General features: G+C 36.2%; 6 protein-coding genes and 1 non-coding gene across 10 annotated transcripts; 4 read left to right on the plus strand and 3 right to left on the minus strand.

Annotated features, from left to right (window-relative positions):
- Positions 1 to 56: 56 nt before the first annotated feature.
- On the minus strand, positions 57 to 2,982 carry LOC118262832 (cap-specific mRNA (nucleoside-2'-O-)-methyltransferase 2). Its single transcript, XM_035574451.2, has 4 exons — positions 2,278 to 2,982; positions 1,825 to 2,010; positions 1,564 to 1,684; positions 57 to 1,479 (listed from the first exon to the last, which is right to left on the minus strand). Exons 1-4 carry the CDS (start codon positions 2,767 to 2,769, stop codon positions 188 to 190), a joined length of 2,091 nt encoding a protein of 696 aa, XP_035430344.1. The 5' UTR covers positions 2,770 to 2,982; the 3' UTR covers positions 57 to 187.
- Positions 2,983 to 3,332: 350 nt separating this feature from the next.
- Positions 3,333 to 5,547, plus strand: LOC118262467 (RNA-binding protein 45). Its single transcript, XM_050697176.1, has 2 exons — positions 3,333 to 3,466; positions 3,596 to 5,547. The coding sequence occupies exon 2, from the start codon at positions 3,665 to 3,667 to the stop codon at positions 5,180 to 5,182; it is 1,518 nt and encodes a 505-aa protein (XP_050553133.1). The 5' UTR covers positions 3,333 to 3,466; positions 3,596 to 3,664; the 3' UTR covers positions 5,183 to 5,547.
- LOC118262469 (uncharacterized) lies at positions 5,544 to 6,913 on the minus strand. Its single transcript, XM_035573843.2, has 2 exons — positions 6,228 to 6,913; positions 5,544 to 6,153 (listed from the first exon to the last, which is right to left on the minus strand). Exons 1-2 carry the CDS (start codon positions 6,771 to 6,773, stop codon positions 6,004 to 6,006), a joined length of 696 nt encoding a protein of 231 aa, XP_035429736.1. The 5' UTR covers positions 6,774 to 6,913; the 3' UTR covers positions 5,544 to 6,003.
- Positions 6,914 to 7,165: 252 nt separating this feature from the next.
- On the plus strand, positions 7,166 to 8,339 carry LOC118262470 (U3 small nucleolar ribonucleoprotein protein IMP3). Its single transcript, XM_035573844.2, has 4 exons — positions 7,166 to 7,382; positions 7,460 to 7,671; positions 7,910 to 8,085; positions 8,215 to 8,339. Exons 1-4 carry the CDS (start codon positions 7,246 to 7,248, stop codon positions 8,236 to 8,238), a joined length of 549 nt encoding a protein of 182 aa, XP_035429737.1. The 5' UTR covers positions 7,166 to 7,245; the 3' UTR covers positions 8,239 to 8,339.
- Positions 8,329 to 10,615, minus strand: LOC118262468 (uncharacterized). Of its 3 annotated transcripts, none has more exons than XM_035573839.2 (6): positions 10,449 to 10,615; positions 9,975 to 10,208; positions 9,698 to 9,871; positions 9,512 to 9,611; positions 9,318 to 9,404; positions 8,329 to 9,141 (listed from the first exon to the last, which is right to left on the minus strand). In XM_035573839.2, exons 2-6 carry the CDS (start codon positions 10,182 to 10,184, stop codon positions 8,903 to 8,905), a joined length of 810 nt encoding a protein of 269 aa, XP_035429732.2. In that variant the 5' UTR covers positions 10,185 to 10,208; positions 10,449 to 10,615; the 3' UTR covers positions 8,329 to 8,902. The 3 variants fall into 3 exon arrangements, with proteins under 3 accessions (XP_035429732.2, XP_035429734.2, XP_035429733.2); XM_035573841.2 differs by having other exon boundaries at positions 9,975 to 10,194; positions 10,449 to 10,609; XM_035573840.2 differs by having other exon boundaries at positions 9,975 to 10,200; positions 10,449 to 10,609.
- A 451-nt stretch (positions 10,616 to 11,066) lies between these two features.
- On the plus strand, positions 11,067 to 20,325 carry LOC118262560 (raf homolog serine/threonine-protein kinase Raf). Of its 2 annotated transcripts, XM_035574036.2 has the most exons (13): positions 11,067 to 11,725; positions 13,271 to 13,462; positions 14,163 to 14,287; positions 14,513 to 14,557; positions 15,723 to 15,840; positions 16,418 to 16,522; positions 16,813 to 16,954; positions 17,128 to 17,240; positions 17,330 to 17,550; positions 17,668 to 17,759; positions 17,903 to 18,093; positions 18,228 to 18,544; positions 18,633 to 20,325. In XM_035574036.2, exons 1-13 carry the CDS (start codon positions 11,147 to 11,149, stop codon positions 18,661 to 18,663), a joined length of 2,271 nt encoding a protein of 756 aa, XP_035429929.1. In that variant the 5' UTR covers positions 11,067 to 11,146; the 3' UTR covers positions 18,664 to 20,325. The 2 variants fall into 2 exon arrangements, with proteins under 2 accessions (XP_035429929.1, XP_035429930.1); XM_035574037.2 differs by lacking the exon at positions 14,513 to 14,557.
- Positions 20,326 to 20,460: 135 nt separating this feature from the next.
- On the plus strand, positions 20,461 to 20,533 carry Trnav-aac (transfer RNA valine (anticodon AAC)). The gene has a single exon. It is a non-coding gene; the product is annotated as a tRNA-Val (tRNA).
- The last annotated feature ends 44 nt before the right edge of the window (positions 20,534 to 20,577 follow it).

The following is a 20,577-nucleotide window of genomic DNA, read 5'->3' on the forward strand; positions in this document are numbered from 1 at the left end:
TATTAGTGGCACTTACGCCGGCACTGTCTAATAGGAAAGTAAAGAAAACTACATCATTCATACAACATTTAAGATTTATTTAAATGTTTGTAAAATAGGATTTGCAGAACAAGAACATTTTATAACAATAAAAATATTAAAAAATACTCTTCAAGTACACATACATAGTTAAAAATGCAGAAAAGATTTATATTATTTTTTCAATCTTAGTGAGATACTCTAAACATTTGTTCCGATAAAATGTATTGTTATAAAAAACAATGCTGTTGTAAAAGTCACCAACATTTGTTGTCTGCACCATGAGAGAGTTTAGTACATCCTTGGTACCATCACTCCTCACTGTGTCACACTCAGAGTCCACTTGCTCAAGGTAATGTAATGCAGATTTGTTCATAAGATTTTTCAACACAATTGTGTTCTGAGATGTAAACCCAATCTTTTCAAAGCACTTCTTAGTGATGATGTATATCACACTGACATTGAAGTGGGACAGCATGCTGATGTTCTGGATGAGGAGACTTTGCCCCACTGCTAACTTGTTTAAACTTTGCAACAGCATCTTGAAACATCTCTTCTCAAACACATGGTAGCTCTCTGTATGCTCATACTCAGGGAGCATCAGTCTCAAGTGTATCTCCAGTCCGTAGTCTCTATCATTATCCATATTTTTACCATCTTTACAAAATATTATCTCCTTAAACTCTTCTTCAGCTAAAATCTGTTGGTATAACTTAAATATAGGTACAAATATAAACTTTGAGCTATTTATTTTCTGTAAAGGACAACCATAAGTGAAGATGAGTTTCAGTTCTATCTTTTCATCATAAAAGCACATCCATTTCACTTGTTCATTTATTAATATCAGAGGGTTAGACAGTACTTCAGCTTGGAGGAATGAATTCAAGTTGTTTAATTTTTCCCGGAGAGACATCTTAGTGTAGAGCTGCCTCTCAGTGTATGATCCACGGTGGTATCTAGGGTTCATATTGATTTTGTTTTCTTCATGTAAAATTCCTTTCAAGATCTCTTGTTCCATATCCAATGGCTTGAGATCATATTGCCAGATAAATTCTGTAGCTACTATTCCTCGGATTTTCTTGATGTCTCTGTGGAGTGCTATATTCTTCTGCATGAGGTAGGCCTTGAGGTTATTGTTGATAACTTGGCACTGTATAGAGCAGAAGTAGCAGGCACATTCTTCAACCTGTTTCACAAATGTCTCTGGTATCGCTTCAAGGGGAAATAATGCAAAATTTCCATAAACATCAGTTCCATATGCAGACTTCAGTATAGGAAGGAACTCCTCCAAGCTAGCCATGCCCTTATATTTGAGGCAGATGGCATACACCTCGGAGTTGCCTTGTCTTGATGTGACTGGCTTGTAAATGTTCACTTCACTGAACAAATGGTTCACAAGATACAGGAGACTCACTGTTGAATGTTCAAATAGTGTGAACAGCTTGAAGATTAATGTGCCACCTGAAATGTAAAGAGAACAGGTTTCAGTTAATTTATTCATCAACATTTATATTTAATTGTTCTCAAATAATGTAACATCAGTACCTGGACTAAGTGCCTGCAATGCAGTAATGATCTCACAGTAATGGAGTGGTGATGTCACTTCCTCCTGGGCATCAGGTTTTTGCAGGCAGTCTATGGACCCATCTGCTGTCACCAGCAGGACCTGGGGTGCAGAACAATCAACAGAATATAGCTAACTATTTCTAGATAAATAACATTATTTATTTTGTTTTCATCAGCTAAGTAATCAATGAATGTAAAAATACCTTGTAGCAAACAAATTGTATATTACAGGCTAATAACCTTTCCCAAAGATTTGGCCTTCCTGATGATAGCCTGTGAGTTGTCCCAGTCCATGAGGTTCCCAGTGTTGTCCACCCCAAAGTCCCAGTTGTTCAGAGTGTGGAACATGAAGCGGTCATCACTGATCATATTGGATGGGGAGTTGCCTTCATAATATGGGTTTAGTGTGTTGGCCACCCATTTCCACTGAAAGTACAAATACCTATTAATTAATCATTTGCAATTAATTAAAGTGAAAGGTACTTAATGGAACCCAAATGTAAAGTAATAAGCAGAATGATGTCATGGATCATAAAACTCTATTAATTAAGGTTATTAACAGCTAATGTTCAATACTTATAGATATGGTAATGTTGTATAATCAGGTGCTGCTCCTATAATGACTTGTCTGAATTGTTTATTTATGCAAACTAATACTGTATTATGGTAGTTGGCCCCCCTACATGCACTCACTTCTATGTTCTGGTGGTTTGACTTCAGGTAATGGTTCAGAGATGTGATGAATGCTCCTGGTGCCTCACACAGGTGTAGTGACACCATCTTCCTCTCTAGCGTCGCCTCTGCCGGTATAATGTTATACGTGCACGCACACTCGTAAAACTTGGTCCATGCCTGTGTGAGGAACTCTGGGTTTACGAGACACCTAATCTTCCAACCAACTTCCCCCGCAGGGTTTCTGCGCCGTGTATGACTGCTCCATTCTTCAATATTAAAATCATTCAACTGGCTTTTGTGAAAATTTAATCGATTTTTCAAGATCTCTAACTGCTTCACTTTCCAGGGAGGCGTCGAGAACCACGACTCTTTCTCAGGCAATTTCCAATCGTTGTGGAAACGGAATTGGAACTTCTTGTTAAACAAATTATTTAATTCGTCTTGAAAATCATCATTTCTGTAAAATCTTTGACGCGATTGTAGGAAGCAACTATCATTTTTATGAAACATTTTTTATTTTTATAGAGTAAACGATATTGAGCGATAAGAAGTTACAAATTTAAATGAAAAGCAACTAAATTTGCACAGTTCCGTATTCGAAAACTAATTTATAATTCAGCTCATTTTTATTAATACTGCGTTTCATTTTATTTTCATGAAGGAAAACAAAATACACAACCAGATATTGACGGAAAATTGACGTTTGTCGACTGACAGCAGCTTATGACAGCAGTAAAATTTTGTGTGGCAACAAACAAACAACATTGCTCATTCACTATAATAGCTTTATACAAATAGGATGTTAAAAATTGTCAAAAAATTGTATTTTTTTCAACGTCCTAGCCTCAAAATCATCATGAAAATATATATGGGCAATTTTTCGATCAGTTTGTATGGTTTGAATATTAATCCAAAAAATGGCCCATCAATACTGAAAAATAGTACAAAACAACCCAAATCTTTCTCAAATCACAACCAATAATGTACCGATTTACACAATGATTTGTCTAATTCTCTTTTGTGTATTATAATGGTCAGGTGTAAATCAAAAGCAGTCTGTAAATAAAAATCTGTAAGTGTGTGACCATCTTTATAAGTTTATGGTCCCATTTACTTTTTAATAAATAGAGTATTCCTCTTCGTATAATCTGTCTGTATCATGTATTGTCATTTCAATAATATTCTGTATCCGTCAAATAACAATGAGGTGAATGAACTTTTTTAGTTTTCTTTTGTGTTTGTGATTCAGTTATTTGTTTATTTTACATTGATTGGAGAATATAAACTGGACATGCAGACCAAATATAACAGACTAACGTGAGACTACTTATTTCAGACTGCTTGTAACATCGACTTGATTGACAAACTCGTAGGTACTGATCTATATTACCGTTAGACTGTGAACATGAATAATTGGAATCAAAGTACCATGCGAAATGACGACCGGAATGACGATAAACCACCTTACTCGAGAATATTCGTAGTTTGTAACAAGCAGTTACGGGTAGAAGACTTGAAGCCGGCTTTCGAAGTATTCGGGCAAATAGAAGACATACATATGCCCAGGGACCGTAACACTGGGGAGTCTAAGGGCATCGCATACATTAAGTACACTAAAACATCATCTGCAGCCATGGCAATTAAAGAGATGCACTTGAAAACTATTCAGAATAGTAACAAACCTATAAGAGTCATGGTTGCCACACATAAGAACGACAACCACAATACTAATGAGGACAAGTACAAGCGTCTCTTTATTAAAGTACACAAAGAAATAACTGAGAGTGAGCTAAGACAACACTTCTCAGCATTTGGTCATGTAGAGTCAGTCCATCTCCAGAGAGATAAACTTACTGATGAATGTAGAGGCTTTGCTTATGTCAACTACAACACATTCCTCGATGCAGCCAGAGCATTTGAAGAATGTGATAGGAAATACAAAGCTATATTCGCAACACCTAAAGAGGAACTAAAACGAAGTAGGAATAGCATTGAAAACTTCACTGAGAACTTTCACTCTAGCAACTCCAGTATTATAAAAGATAATATCAGTGACCACTACAATCAGACTAGAGGAGAAATAGTCAAAAGGGATAATTTGACTTCACTGATCAGGACCAAACCCCACAACTATGACACCGTCAGTGTCACTTGTAGCCCACAAGTGCCACAGAAGTTTATAGAAAGACTATTTAACATTATACCAGGAATGACTTCATGTAAATACACATCTGATTCCTTCAATGGTTATTGTAAGGCCATTATTTCATATGAAGATGAAAAATCTGCTGCTCATGCTGTAGATAGATTAAATAATTTTGAATTTCCTTCGGGAGAGATCATATCTGTAAAACCTAATGACAATCCCTTGAGTAAGGCAGCCAATAATCTATCCACTATTGTAAACAGCTTCAAAAATGCTATGGACTCAGCAAATCCTGACTTGGTTCAGCTTGCTGAGGCTATTGCTCAAGCGTCAACTTTGATAAAAGAGGCCACATCAGGCCCGAGAGAGTTAAAATTGGAATCTTCTCAATCAGATTTCTGCAGTGTTAGCTTGCCTCCACCACAACCACTGGCCAACATCAACAGCAGAGTAGCCCAGAGATGTTTCCTGGTGTTCAAGCCTCATCCTCCCCCTGTTTCAATATTGAAAGACGCCTTCTGCCGCTTTGGTGATCTTATAGATGTGTCTACTTTCCCTAACAAAACATTTGGGTTTGCAAAATACGCATCAATAAGAGCTGCTCAGGAAGCCATCAAGACTCTCCATGGGGCCACTTTGTGCGACATTAGGCTGAAAGTATTAGAAGCAGATGAGAGACCCTCCAAAGAAGATAAGAACAATGTTGATGATGAGAATGGGATAGACCAATACACTGACCGTAAGAGAATGAAATTACAGGACTCCAGCTCAAGCTGATGACACGACACAAATTATAAGTACAGATAGATCTGATGCCGCTGTTGTAAATGTTGTTAAACTTAGGAAGACAATGATCATTACAAGCTTTTTTGTTTATTTATATTTTTTAATTAGGTTCTAATTTATTACTGACTTTACTGAAACAATTTTACATTCTTATGATTTGACTCTTTATTTTGGAATGTTAGACCATATTGCAACTACTTTAAAAAAATTACTCATTTACAACATACATTATGAATTGAACACTGTACTTTTACAGACGCATTATTATTTATTAAGAGACCAAAAGACCTGAAATTTGGAGTACTTATTAAATTAAATCATCTTAAAATTAACTTAATAAATTATACAAACAAAAATACTGACTTTTTATTTGCAATAAGAGATTACTTATTTAATACTAACACTAATATTATTAAGATACATGGCCATGCAGCCAACACATACATCTTACTCACTAAACTAGGTATATCTATTCAATCACAATATAATAAAAACTTCACTGGACCCTAACATTAAAACAAAATTTTTACATATTCATATGCATAAAATTTCTCAAAAATCATACATAGTGTAATAAATCTATGGAAAAGTTCTACATCACTGATTATTATGGTTCTACTTGAGATTATTTATGTTAGATTATTCATATCAAATTATTTTTGAAAAAAAAATATGTGTATATTTGTGGCTTGAAGCAGAATTATTAGAATGAAATTTAAAAAATGGGTTTAGAACCACAATCTACAAAAAGCTGTGCTTTGACAACAAAATAACAGAGATCCATAATTTAAAAAAAAAACAACATAAACCATTTAAGCTTTGTTCTGCAGCAGATATAAGACCTCATTTAGGTCTGAGATCAATTTCTTTATAATATTGTCATACTGCAACTCATATCCATCCTGCCGGCTTTCAGTCCAGTTCTGGTTGCTCTCACTCAGAGTTTTCTTGGAGTCAACCAACTGAAACAGAAATATGGTGTCAAAGAGAGCTACATAAATGCTTTTATTTATTCTTTCCAAGCTATATTACTTACCTTTGTAAACATGTTAACATCTCCACAGAGCTGCTGCAGCTTAGCCTCAAGTTCTGCATTTTTCAGTTTCACATCATCATTTTTATTTAGTTTCATGTTAGCCAAACGTTTGCCAAGCTGGTCCAAGCTCTGAGCATACTGATCCAAGTTAAGATCAGTCATTCCTGAGGGCCTAGGAGGCTGGTGCTCCAGCGCAATTAAAGACTGTTTAAGACGCTCAGCGTAGCCCTTCAAAGAGGAAATAGCTTCATCTATATCAACATCCATGTTGTCTTCAGCCATATCTGGCATCAACAATTTCGGAGCGCCGGCTTCCAAGAATTTCGATATGTTCTCGTGTCGCATCTCATTGTTAGCAGGTTGTTCGTAATTTCCGGGCACTGTAGACACAGAGTCGTACATGGATTTTATTTCCATCATAATTTTTTGAGAATCTTCCAATTCTCTATCCAAATCTTCGGTCATTTTTTCTAGTGCGTTTAATTTTAGGATCGATTGTATGTATTCAGCAAATTCACCAGGATTGGTTTTCATGTGTTCACCCATCTTTAATCTTTGTAATGTTATTATACACCGATATTATTTCAGATTAACTATATTGTTTTCTTATTATTTCGTTGTTCAGATGGAGATGGAATTGGAAGTTCGATCAATTAAGATCATAGACAATTTGTAGAATGGAATATGACAGCTGTATGACAACCACTTCAACGTCCAGAAACTGTCTTTCATTTTGGATAAATAAAATATTTAAACAATATGACAATATTACAGCGACCACTAAATTGTAATTTCATCACATTTCAACATGAAGTTATTGATTTGCAATGTTGCGAGGAATTAACTTGTCAAATAGTGTTTCATTATTGAATTGTCTACGATCATGTATAGTGTAGTCTGTGGCGAATTTGCGACAGCTTTGAAGTGTCAATTGACAGTTTGACAGGTAAATACACGTGCTATTTTTGTGAATGCTGTGTATTTTATTCGTTCGTTAGAAATATAAAAATTAATAAAAATGGTGCGAAAATTAAAGTTTCATGAACAAAAGCTATTAAAGAAAGTTGACTTTATATCATGGAAAGTCGACAATAATCTCAATGAGGTGAAAGTTATGAAAAAGTATCATATTCAAAAGAGGGAAGATTATACAAAGTAAGTCGCCTTTGTAATATAAAAAATTTGTTTATTTAAAGGGAACAATATGTTGTAATACTGTTTTTATGTAATAGGTACAACAAATTATCACGAGAGATTCGTGAATTGGCAAACAAAATAAAGGATCTGGACGCTAGCAATGAATTTCGAACGGAGTCGAGTGCTCAGCTACTGGAGAAGCTGTATCAAATGGGATTGATTCCAACGCGGTGGGACCTGGCCTTGGCTACCAATGTCTCAGCTAGCTCGTTCTGCAGACGAAGATTACCTTCAGTAATGGTTAGAAGTAAGTAAAATCAAGTTTACTTTTAAATACCACCTAACAAGTTTCAATTTTGTTTAGCATTATTAGCAAAATTGAAGTGGATTGTGTTCCATAAATGATATAACTGAATATATTACTCAACTGTTACATATCTTAACTCCTGGACTAAACAGACTAGAACAGAACAATATTTTAGTTTTTACTTTGTAGTAATTCTACAAACCTGTCTTACTAAACCTTTTTATTGACTGATTTTCAGATAAAATGTCAGAGAATATGAAGGAAGCAACAAAATATATTGAGCAAGGACATGTTCGAGTGGGGCCAGAAGTTGTGAAGGATCCAGCATTCCTTGTGACCAGAGCTCTGGAAGACTTTGTTACCTGGGTTGACGGGTCGGCTATCAGGAGACATGTCATGGAATACAATGATTTGGTAAGTTATCATTTATTATCTTTATGTCGCTTTCCTATAAAATGTAGTAACTATGCAATATTTCTATAGGAAGTTCTTTAAAGTTTGCTGAAGAGTAATATAATAAAGATTTTTTTATTTCTTTTACAGAGGGACGATTTTGAGATGCTGTAAATTCTGAAGATGATCTTAATTTAAGTTAGTATAATGTAAATACATTTTTTAACATAAGACTATGTTAGGCAATTGAAATAAATACTAAAGTTTTATTTTAAGTTGTATTTCTTTTTTTTAATTTTATATTAATGTGACCAGCCTCTATCCACTATAGTTGACTAAAGAATAGTTTTTTCATATTTACATTATTTATACAAGATAAACTTATCACATACATTTAGGAATATAATAAAAATAACAATATACAACAACTTTTTTATCATACTTAACAACCATACTATTGAAGAAATTCAATATTTATTTTCAAATACTAAATTCATTTGACATAGACCCCAAGAACAAGCTACAATTTCAATCATAATTATCTACACTTAAAATCACAACACTAGGAATAACCATATCTATTTGCTATCTAAAAATTATATAATTTAATTGCACAATATAAAAGATTCAATTCCATTATGAGCCTCTCTAGACGTAGCATAGTTTGTAGTTGGAGACACCAGCACATCGAGCTACCCTAAACGGTTGTCACCATCATCTACTGCTGAACATAGTCCAATTACATTATATTTTCAAACTTATTATGATGCAATTAAGATTTGGTTTGTAATAGATTTATGCACTAGCTACATGGTGTTCAGAGCCATTAATTCCTGAATCACAAATCCAGCATACTGTTCCTTTGTGCTCTGGACTCCAGTACACCAGCTATCCTCATGATAGCCTCAGCCTGAGTGGTTGCAGCATCTGCCAGTCTCCTCAATGCTTCAGCCTGCAGGAGTGAAGCTTCAGCAGTCTTTGCAGCCACTGCAGCACGCTGCTCTTCTGCCTTTGCTCGTATTAACTCAGCATCAGCACGTTTTTTCTCTACTTCTATCAGCCATTTTGGATAAATACCTGAAAGCAGATGCTATTTTATTGAATGGAAGAGTAAAGTGCACATTACAGTATAAGGGTCATATCTTGAAATATGCTAATCTATTTGTACCTATTGATGAAATGTAATCAACTATTTAATTCATTTACATTGAAAAGTATTGGGTAATGTTGTCTGCATTTTAAAAATTACTTACTCTGTAATGCAGGTGTGTTGGAGTCATTGTCATTTGTGTATTCTCCTTCAAAGGACTCCGCACTGTCATCAGTTTCATCATCACCAGCTGAAATTTTATGAACATCTTAACTCACTAAAGGATAGCAATAACCATAGAGCCAGTAGTGGACTCTTTAAAATAATATTCTCAATATGAAAAGACAGAAGGTTTACCTGAGAGCCTGTTGCTGGCATTATTACTTGTTTTACTAAAACTCTTCACATGTACAGTTTCCTGAAAGCTTTCCAATTTTACTTGTGGGTGCATATTGTCCTGAAAAGATGGATAATAATCACATAATATATATAGAGATGGAAACACTGCAAGTTAAAATTAAATACTTAGTAAATTGTTCTCACCATTTGTGGGTCAGCATCTCTGGACTTTTTCTTCTCATAGTAAGGTCCCAGTATGGCCAGAGCTCGCTTCTCCAGTTTAGTCAGCGGCCTAATTCCTTTGAGATAATTCCCAGCTTTCTTCCTCTTCAGTAACCAAACCTTATTCTTTAATTTATTTTTGAAGTCACTCCAGTACTGTAAAACACTTTACATTAATTTAGAAAAAGATCAATTTCTACAGAGTTGCAGTGTTTTATTTAATCTTTGTAATTTTTTGTTACAATATTATTTTATTTACCTTACTCCATCCATCTGTAGTTTTCTTAGTGCCTCCTCGACAGGAGTTCAGTAGTTTAGCCAGCTCCTCCCATAGCCTTTTGGATGTGTGTCTCGCTTCAAGAGATCGAAGGTTACCTGATGCAAACTCCACATGCTGTGCCATGAAGTCTATGATAGACTTCACTTGCTCATATGACACGAGACGAGAATGTCCGTTGTTTTCACTCATCTTAGGACTGCTAAAACTGAAGGGCTAGTAATGAAGATAAATAATTCACCTTTACTTTTAATGAGCTCATGAATCAAAGAGTAATTCGTAGATTATAATAAAAGGATTTTAAATAGTATTGTATTGCGTATTCCGTTTTTCAATCTCAATCACGTATTGTTACAAAGAACTATGATCTGAATCTCAATTTAAAGCGGAGAATTTTAATTAATTCGTTTTCACATTCACTCCATTTATGGTCAATTATTTAGAGAGCGTACTTACATTTATTAATAGAATCAATTGTCTAGTGTGTAACGTAACGTAATCTGTATCTCTTAGATATTTTAATGTTCCATTTAAGCGATTCTTTCTTTTTAGTATAAAAATATCAACAAAAACATGACCATCAACTGTCAAATTTCTGTTTACATGACAGACTGCTGATAATGAAATGACATTTTTTCGTTCAGAAATAAAGTATTACCTGTAGAAATATTTATCTACGAACTCAAAATCTTCAGATTTATCAGTACGTAGATAAATGTTTCCAAACACGGTCATTACCGTTTGCATAAATAATATTTAGCCGTGCAGAAATATGTTTTATAAGATTTTGCTTTCTATTTTAGATACATCAACAATATTTCATTCGGCATCTTCTGTAAAATTAGTTGACTATAACACGTTCTATTCCTTCCTGTGTACCTGTGGTCTTGCGATTTGTGACAGTCCTGTTTCTTGCAAGACTTTTATATCAAATCACTTAATAAAAAATAGATTAGTCTGTCTTTTATACAACAACACATATAGTAGCTGATTTGGTGAATAGGAAGCTTAATAAAAAAAAAACGTGTTATGTCGACGAACCATTTTTGTATGACCAGTATAAAAAACTGAAAAAATATAAAATGATGGCAACAACATTCTTGTCTTGCGCCGCGAGTCTGCGCAGAAAATAAAAAAAAATAATAGGAAAAGAAATGGCAGTTACTAGAGAGAAAGAAAATTGTTCAAGAAAAATTAATGGAAATATACCTGCATTATCTATCAATAGTGATAATATGTCGACGTCGACGGACAGTGACGACGTAGCGGACCCGACGTATGAAATTAGGAACATTCAAAGCATCATAAACGTAACCCGTGAAAACATTGACGCTCTGAATGCAAAATTTGCTGGTTTCCAGCATCCCCCGTCATTGTATTTATCTGAATATCAGGAGCTAACGTCAAAGTTGCATAATTTAGAGTTACGAGAACGAACTTTACGTGAATTGCTGCAGTGTGAATCGCCGGATAGAAGTGAGGAGTACTCGATACAGGATGACAGTAAAAAGTTCGATACTCTTACGCGGCAACCGAAGGTGTTCCTGCGGGCGCACCTGCCGAACCAGCAGCGGACGAGTGTGCAGGTGAAGGAGGGCGTGACGCTGCGGGACGCGCTCTCCAAGGCGCTGAAGCTGCGCAACCTGACTTGTGAGATGTGTGAAGTGGTGCGGACAGGCAATGACCTAGTGATACCGTGGGACATCGACATTACTATGATCGACGCCGAGGAGGTCAGTGCAGTGTAGTTTGTTTTGTTCTGGTGATGGTAAGTCTGTGACACAGCTGCAGCCTGCTGGGTCACACCACTTGTCCTTGGTCTCCCTGTACAGTGGCACAACAGGTTTGTTAAGTGGAAATGGAGAGCAACTGGTAGAATGTCAAACTAATTGTTGTCTGCAACCAATAATAGAACTATTTGATCCCAGAGCAATAATATGTTAAAAATTGTTTTGTTTGTTACATATATTTGCTATAGAAGACTATTGAACTGTGCAACAATACATTTAAGTAAAAAATACTATGTCACAGTCTAATTAGAAAAAAATCTGAGACCATTCAAACCATTGCTTGGGGTTTCAATTCTTAAAATGAAGTCAAGGAACTGACTTGAGTTTGTATTGAATTCAGAATAACAGACTATATGAAGTTAGTTATAATTCTGAAACACTGAGGGAGAATGGACCCAAATATCTATAATAAATTAACTTTTCTTTTCTTTTCAATGAGAAATTAATTCTAAATCCCAATAGTATCTCCATCCAATAATATTTAATAGTATGCATTAGCTTTACAGTAAATGCCACTAACACAAGTAAATCAATATAAACAAAATTATCATGTGGATGTGGATGAATTGAAATAAATACTTTAATTTTTAATTACTCAATTCTGTTCTAATAAAATTCAAGCGTATTCAGAAATGATTTTTTTACAATCACCTTGATTTTCATTATTATGTTTTTTAGCTCACTCACATAACTATTTGACGAGGAACTAGTTTCAAGCCAAGCCAGAGGCTCAAATTCCTTTAATTTGTTTATGCCTTGTGTAGTATACAGTTCTTGTGTTGGCTATAATGATTTGTTGTAAGCTGATTTGTTTCACAGATGGGACAGTGTGAAACACTTTTATTACCTTTTTAAACTCCTGTCCACTAAGTAATGTCAACTTTCAGATTATTTTCTATAGTCTTCATTTTACATTTTAAACAATGTTGCTTGATTTTTGTTTTGCATGTTTAGTTTATTTACGTCTTTATATGTTTATGTGTTGGGATGTAACTAAATGTTTTTTATAAAAGTAGAGCCCAAGAAAGACATTATTTGCTTGAGGAAACTTTTACCTCGAGAGATTTCTTCAAATTAAACATTTTTTACCATAACTTGGGAAGTATTGGATGGGAGAATTATTTGATTACATACTTGTGTACACTATTGACTTGTAATAAGTAAACAAAGCATACCTAACAGGTAATATATTACAGTCTGCTAAATAGATATTCAAAGTATCTTATCAAGTTTACCTTCTATAAATATTGTACACTGTAACACCAGTTTTATTTTTGTATTTTGTTCATTTATAAATTACATATGAAAATAATATTTCTAACTTAGTTACTGGTATAAATCATACATAGCTGATGATGATCAAAATTAGTTTGATTCCCACTCTCAATAGAATTATAATATCATGTTATTCTGTTCATGGTAGTCAGATGTGAAGTCAGGAATGTATGCTAGTATAGGCAACATGTTTACAATATTGTGTGTCAACAGGTGACAGTACGGACATTGGACAAGCTCCCGATAATGTCCCACATATCTCACCAGTTCACTCGGAAGACGTTCTTTACGCTCGCCTTCTGTGAGTGCTGTAGGCGACTGCTGTTCAACGGCTTCTACTGCTCGCAGTGCAACTTCAAGTTCCACCAGCGATGCGCCGACAAAGTGCCCAGTATCTGTCATCAGGTATTGATTAAACTTGCTTTATGACAAGAATAGAATTAGTTTTTCTTTCTATTATTATTACACATTACTGTACTACACAGTCTTGCTTTCCCATAATTCCTTGCCCTATTCATCCATCCTAAACCATAATAATTTGGTAATCTTTGCACTATCCATCTTCATCAGTATTCAGCACCTGTCTGACTGACTAGTCATTGATTCCAACTTTCCCATTATAGTTGTAGACAACTGTCATTTAATATAATCATAGTTATAATGCATGCATGCTAATGAATTCAATTAATATGCGGGAAATTCTATCGTAAGTGATTTGTATGTGAATTTTATTCAAAATCATTTATTTTGGTCTGGTGAAGTGGTATAAATAGTTTGTCGACGAAACTATACATCTTATTTTCGATCACAATTATATATATTATATATATTTTAAATTTATATATTAGATGTGTTATTATAGGGCTGCACACATTATTGGGAAACTTACTTTTTACCAGTTGTTTTATTAATTCCATATAGAGGCATTGAGAGACATGATCCTATTTTATAGTATGCTGGTGAATGTTCCATACTCTGTAAACCCTCCGAGAGTTTTCGAAAAGCACTTGTTCGTAAGTTGATTTTGCGATCATTTGACCAAACCAACGTTGTCGTAATACTATGTAGTAATAGATAAAACTGTAACCATTTATCCTCAAACCAGGTGCGTATGACGGACACGTACTACGCAGCCCTGTTGGCACAGAACCCTGAGACACAGGCTGGCATCCTGCACTTCCCTCCACACTTCGGATACCATCACATGATCTCCAGAACCGACCAGAGCAAGTTAGTATTACTATCGTCCTGCATAATATCTGAATACATGCGCTACTTGCGCAAATGGTGCTAGTTTGCGCTAAAAACATATTGTTTTGCGCATAAGTATTGTTTAAAGTAATATTGGGCTTGTAATCAGCCCTTTATAATATGTATTTAATTACATAATTATATTTTAACATGTATAAGTTATTATAAAGAAGGCAAGTTACTAAGCAATGTACTGATGTGCAGGTCTATCTCTCCAGCAAAGAAAATGAAGGAGTTTGATGTCCACTGGTGAATATTATGTCACTAGATTGGCACCGCTTGCTTTTGTGAACGCATTCGACGCTACACTCACACAGTAACACGAATATTACACACACGATCAGGGTTGGGGCTTACTTGATGAGAATTAATAAACAAAATGTTTGACAGTTTTATTAACTTTTTCAAAACTAACGCTTTTGTTTTTGAATTCATTTGGCCATCCTTCAATAATCAAGACTGACATACAAACTCTGGGCTTCCAGTCAAGTTATGTTACTGGGATCAATGCTATAATTTCATATTAGATATCTTATAAGAAAAAAGTAAAAATCTTGAATATGTAGCTATTCTCGTCATATGGGCACCAAAGAGGTTTGTATGTATTGTACGTCTTTGGTTCCTGTCTAGATAATAAAATATTGTTTTTAGTCCAATACTAAATCAGACAGGTGTGCACCAACCCACACACACACAAACAGTTGTACATGTCTATAGCACTCAGTTGTACCTTCCCTTCTTCTTAGACTTGCTCCTTTATCTAATAGGACAAACTATCTGTATATCAGTTAGTCTGTATTTAAACCGCTATTTGTATAGAGCCATATTTGCAGTAACTATTGATTAAAAAACAGTAATTAATAAATTATTAGTAGAAATTTTTCATTTATAACATTGTTAGAATGCTAGTTATGTTACAGCTTATTCGCGTAACTGTTTGACAAGGTAACTCGACTAGTTTCAAGCTACGCTACGGACTCATAGTCATGAGCATCCTTGCTAGTTACCTGACCAAACAGTTACGTGAGACAAATTTAATGAAACATAATTAATTTAATATGTTTTACGAGAATTATAGTACAATACGTGATAGAATGCGTTGCTGATTTGATGCTTCTGTATATAGAGTGTTTAGTACCTTCTATGCCTTATAAATCTTTGATTAACCAGATAATTACCTCATAATGTAAATTAATGTTATATTTGTGTGGTTTGCAACACCTCTTGTGTTTGTTTTAGGTCCCAAATTAAAACCAATAACCAATCACAAACCGATGTATTATACAAAGCTTCATATTCCAATACTGACACATTGTATGTACCCAAACTACTCCAACACAGTGTAAAATATGTCCTACACAGCACTTTGCACCATACTACACGAACATATGGTTTATATTTACTGTTTGTGCAGGCACCAGCACCCGCGCTCCTTGAACCAGCAGGACAGATCCAACTCCGCTCCAAATGTCTGCATTAACATGGTGCAGAGACCTATGACCCTCGCTGAACACCAGAGGAAGCATAACCAGGTACATTTATTAATGTTATTTTTATTTTTAGTCATGGTTGTCCCACTGCAGGGCAAAGGCTTCCCTAACTATGTAGATTTATAGATCTATTTATATTAATATTTACAGGATGAGCCAAAATTTAATTCTAATATGAAAACAAATCTCGTTAACTACATTTGCTTATGATACACCGTGTCTATGAAAGACATTAACGTTCCAAGAAGAGTTTATGTATTGAATCAAACGAACTAAACTTCTTTCGCTTGTAAAAGTTACAATGACGACAATTAATGCGTAGAAATTCGTACGCAATTGCGCGTGAAACGAATGTCTGAAACTATTATGAAGTTATTTATCATCATCAATGTCAATATCTGTTTGGCATGCGTTAGTGAACTGCCAATATACGTGTTTGCTCTGGTATTGCCTCGTATCATGAATGCTAGCAAAATAGGTGATGAAATGAAATAAAAAAAGTTTTCATGACACAAACAAAATTACTGTGATTTTCTCATTGACTTCTTTATTGAATGTGTTTAAATTATCATAGTGAAATGTAAATAGACTAAAAAATTGTGATGTTCTATGATACCAGGGTAGCAACAACTCGCCGCAGTCCTCGAACTACCTGACTTCGGGCAGACACAAACAGGATGACAAGGACAAGGCCGTAGACCAGCAGCACAGCCAGAGTACACAGGTCGGTAACACCTTCTCTACATACCAGTCACCTTCATAATCTAACTGATCATCTACTGCTGAACATGGGTGGTGGGTGGTGCTTGGACCACCACATCGATGACAATAGTCTGCCACTTGTTGAACATCTAATAACTGTCACAGATTTGAATTAAACAAGCCTTCAGAAGGGTGGACAACAAAACCCCCATACTATAATATATTTATGACTGTTGTATGTTCCTAAATTACTAAAAATAATACATAATACATACTTAGTACTATTATGTAACTATATTTTTACATTATCAGGCGTCTCCGACGGGCACGCTAAGGCCGAGGCGTGCGCGTGCGCGCTCTGCGGACGAGTCGTGGAAGAACGCGCTGTCGCCGCGTGAGAGCTACGACGACTGGGTCATACACGCCGACGAAATACTCATCGGGGCTAGGATAGGTGAGCATTACAACTAAACATTATCCCAGCTGGTTCTATATAGATCTGGCTTGCTAGTATCCACGGGTAACGCTTAGCATCAGGTGATTCGCTTGATTGCCCTTTACCTATAAAAAATCTTAAGTTTCCCACATATATTAACATCATGCTGAAACCATTTTATTTATGTGCAGGGTCTGGCAGTTTCGGAACAGTGTACAAGGCCCACTGGCACGGCCCCGTGGCTGTGAAGACCCTCAATGTGAAGACTCCTACACCTGCTCAGCTACAGGCCTTCAAGAACGAGGTAATACTTGCAGATTAGCACCTTTGCCCTACTTGCACCATATGTTTTCAGGTAAAAAGTGGTTTTACAACAATGTTTTATCCTTGTAGGTGGCAGTCCTCCGTAAAACCCGGCACTGCAACATCCTTCTCTTCATGGGGTGCGTGTCGAAGCCGTCGCTGGCGATAGTGACGCAGTGGTGCGAGGGCTCGTCGCTCTACCAGCACCTGCACGTGCTCGAGACTCCCTTCCCACTGCTCTACCTCATCGACGTCGCGCGACAGACCGCGCAGGGCATGGACTACTTGCATGCTAAGAATATTATTCATAGGTAACTTTATTTCTTTTACATATAAGCTTACTTAAGAGTCTTATTTTGTCTTGGTGATGTATTTGGGTAGTGTTTTTGTTAATTTGGTGTAATTAAACCGTTACTGTGGCATTTCAGGGACCTGAAATCAAACAACATATTCTTGAGAGACGACTGGTCTGTTAAGATTGGAGATTTCGGTCTAGCCACGGCCAAGGTGCGGTGGTCCGGTGAGTAGCATAGTGTTCAATTTATTAAACTAATCTAAACTTTATTGCGTCTGATCTGAAACAGACTCAAATACATATAACACTGTACACTTTGGGATAAATATATATCTTCTCTATTCTTATTGAAATATACTGTGTTCCAGACACGTCTACAGCGGGCGGTATCCAGTGGCAGCAGCCGACGGGCTCGATCCTGTGGATGGCCCCCGAGGTCATCCGCATGGAGGAGCCCGCGCCATACACCTTCCGCTCCGACGTGTACGCGTACGGGATCGTGCTCTACGAGCTCATGGCAGGGGAACTGCCTTATGCACATCTCAATAACAAGGATCAGGTAATACAACTCGATCTATTCTTCCATAAATGTTTGTCATTACAAAATTATCTGTTTCCTTTACTTCCTGACCTTTAGTATTCAAAATGAAGTAATAATTTACCGCCTAAATTCTGACTATCATCCCTGCTCAGATCCTCTGGATGGTGGGCCGTGGTTTCCTGCGACCTGATGCTCGCCGCGTGCGCCAGGACGCGCCGCAGGCCCTGAAGCGTCTGTTCGAGGACTGTATCAAGTTCGACCGAGAGCAACGTCCTCTCTTTCGTCAAATCCTGGCCTCGCTAGAGTCCATGCTGCGCGCCATGCCTAAGATCACGCGCAGTGCCTCCGAACCGAACCTCAACAGACAACTGCACGCCTCCGACGACTACCTCAGCTACAGTTGCGCCTCGCCCAAGACACCGGTCAACTTCCAGTTCAACACCGACACCAGTTTCCCAGCATTTTATGGGTATGTACGATACGGCGATAGTTTGTCAACCGTTACCAATTTATTGAGATGGAATATAGTTTATAACGATACATATATCTTGTTACAGCATCCCAGTGCCCAACCAGCGGCACCCGTAGGGGTTGCTGAAGGGCTACGACTAGCCTCGCAGCGCTAGCGGCGCCCCCGCCGGGGCCGGCGCCGCGCGCGCTGCGTAGTACTGTAGTCTCGGGAGTTGGTTACGCTAGCCATGGTCTGTATCACACGACACTAGTCTCAGGCACGCGACACGTAATGCTCGGCTCGCGTTCACGGTTCAGTGCGTCACAGACGTGTTCGCTATCGGACCAGTGAGATCTTTCGAAGGAAACATCTCGACTAGTCTACTAGTGAACTGCAGTGTTATAGCGGCCTTAGCTAGAATATCGAACTGTTTTGGAAACCAATTCGTGTATAGTTAATTATTTCAGTGTAAAATGTGATAATGCCGAAGGACAAATGTGAGACAGTATTTTATGTGTGGCTTACGACATAGTTTCTATCGGGAGTTGTGATGGCTGTCTGAAGAGCGCAAGATAATGAGCTTCAAACGCGATGCTGTTCAACAGTTGGTTTAACTTAGTCAAGAATCAGCTGGGACTTTGAACAAGCCGATGTATTTGCGACGCTATGACCATTGTACCTGTACCAAAATCACTATTATGAATGTATGATGACTGGCCAAGTAAACATATCTTTTCTCTCCATTTTCTGTGGCTAATCCTTATTTAATTTTGTTAACTTACTTTTATTGTGACTTTTAACAATTCATTTACTTACTATTTGTGACAACGTAATCTCAGTTTATGACATCAATATTACATATTCTCTCGGCCTCAGTAACGTATCGCATCATCACTAATGATTTTGGTAGTCAGGTTGGTTATAGCAGTCAGTCGGAATAAGGTTCTACTGTCGATATGTTCACGATCTCGGAATGTATTTATCATTATTTATTGTATAATTTATTGAAAATTATTTATTATTGTTTTCCATCCAAAATTGACGCGATCTAAAAATTACATGTCGCTCAAAATGTGACTCGTTCTTAGAAAGTATTTGTTTGAAAAATATTGGTTTCTCTACCTACACAATATTACTGATTGTGTCTCATAATTGTACAGGATAGATGTAAGAAATCTAAGAAATCATCGCAAATTAACCAATTCTAAAGAAAATGAAATATTATAGTAAAACTCGCCTTTATAGTAGATTACTTATAAATATTTGCATGCATCTGAGCGAAAGTGAGCGGTGTTTACTAGCGTGTAAGGACGATAATATCTTGATGTTCTAAAGCAGTCTTATGAAACCGTACATAGTAACTACAATCATGTTTGACAGCAAAATCAAGTTGGTATGCAATAAAATCACATTCATGTGTTAGACTGGACCTGCCGAGGGCAATATCTATTGTTATTTACTAAATTACGTTATTACCTAGTCGCTGAGAAAGCGACGCAGGCGCACCGGTCGAAATGGACGTTATTTTTCTGATAAAAATGAAATATTTTTGTATTATCTCAATACATCATTAAGTGATAGTAATAATGTATGTTTTAAAAGTATTATTTGTACGATATAGTTGTAACCGAGTCGTGTTGAGACATAAATATAATTTATTCGTAATTATTGTAAATAATTAATTGTAATAAAGACCATAGTTTAATGTCGGAACACTAAGAATCTTGTGTATACAGTATAATTAATTTTAACGCATAACTATTAACTCTAAGAACACAATAAATTATTGTTTCAAATTATTTACTTGTTTTTTTTTTCTATGAACCCATCATTTCAAGTGTAGAAATCTTAAAAAGTTTGTTAATATCGCATATTATAATAATGTTATGTAGTAGGTGTAGATATGGTTTCATAATTTCGCCATTCGTATTCAAGTTTCCGTGGTGTAGCGGTTATCACATCTGCCTAACACGCAGAAGGTCCCCGGTTCGATCCCGGGCGGAAACATAGTTTTTGCTCGTACACAATATTTTTTTATAGATTTTACTTCA

Source organism: Spodoptera frugiperda, chromosome 12, assembly GCF_023101765.2.
Source record: "Spodoptera frugiperda isolate SF20-4 chromosome 12, AGI-APGP_CSIRO_Sfru_2.0, whole genome shotgun sequence".
In the NCBI taxonomy this organism is placed as follows: domain Eukaryota; kingdom Metazoa; phylum Arthropoda; class Insecta; order Lepidoptera; family Noctuidae; genus Spodoptera; species Spodoptera frugiperda.

What these genes read in the sequence shown, in the direction of transcription:
- LOC118262467 (XM_050697176.1), top strand. Translation starts at nt 3,665, where the DNA reads ATGAATAATTGGAATCAAAGTACCATGCGAAATGACGACCGGAATGAC.
- LOC118262469 (XM_035573843.2), bottom strand. Translation starts at nt 6,773, where the DNA reads ATGGGTGAACACATGAAAACCAATCCTGGTGAATTTGCTGAATACATA. An exon ending in ATGTTAACATGTTTACAAAG is followed by an intron (nt 6,154 to 6,227) that starts GTAAGTAATATA and finishes TTTCTGTTTCAG; the next exon opens with TTGGTTGACTCCAAGAAAAC.
- LOC118262560 (XM_035574036.2), top strand. Translation starts at nt 11,147, where the DNA reads ATGGCAGTTACTAGAGAGAAAGAAAATTGTTCAAGAAAAATTAATGGA. An exon ending in CTATGATCGACGCCGAGGAG is followed by an intron (nt 11,726 to 13,270) that starts GTCAGTGCAGTG and finishes GTGTGTCAACAG; the next exon opens with GTGACAGTACGGACATTGGA. An exon ending in TACAGGCCTTCAAGAACGAG is followed by an intron (nt 17,241 to 17,329) that starts GTAATACTTGCA and finishes TTATCCTTGTAG; the next exon opens with GTGGCAGTCCTCCGTAAAAC.
- LOC118262468 (XM_035573839.2), bottom strand. Translation starts at nt 10,184, where the DNA reads ATGAGTGAAAACAACGGACATTCTCGTCTCGTGTCATATGAGCAAGTG. An exon ending in GAGATGCTGACCCACAAATG is followed by an intron (nt 9,612 to 9,697) that starts GTGAGAACAATT and finishes CCATCTTTTCAG; the next exon opens with GACAATATGCACCCACAAGT. An exon ending in CAACACACCTGCATTACAGA is followed by an intron (nt 9,142 to 9,317) that starts GTAAGTAATTTT and finishes ATCTGCTTTCAG; the next exon opens with GTATTTATCCAAAATGGCTG.
- LOC118262470 (XM_035573844.2), top strand. Translation starts at nt 7,246, where the DNA reads ATGGTGCGAAAATTAAAGTTTCATGAACAAAAGCTATTAAAGAAAGTT. An exon ending in ACCTTCAGTAATGGTTAGAA is followed by an intron (nt 7,672 to 7,909) that starts GTAAGTAAAATC and finishes ACTGATTTTCAG; the next exon opens with ATAAAATGTCAGAGAATATG. An exon ending in TCATGGAATACAATGATTTG is followed by an intron (nt 8,086 to 8,214) that starts GTAAGTTATCAT and finishes TTTCTTTTACAG; the next exon opens with AGGGACGATTTTGAGATGCT.
- LOC118262832 (XM_035574451.2), bottom strand. Translation starts at nt 2,769, where the DNA reads ATGTTTCATAAAAATGATAGTTGCTTCCTACAATCGCGTCAAAGATTT. An exon ending in CAAACCACCAGAACATAGAA is followed by an intron (nt 2,011 to 2,277) that starts GTGAGTGCATGT and finishes TTGTACTTTCAG; the next exon opens with TGGAAATGGGTGGCCAACAC. An exon ending in AGGCCAAATCTTTGGGAAAG is followed by an intron (nt 1,685 to 1,824) that starts GTTATTAGCCTG and finishes TCTGCACCCCAG; the next exon opens with GTCCTGCTGGTGACAGCAGA.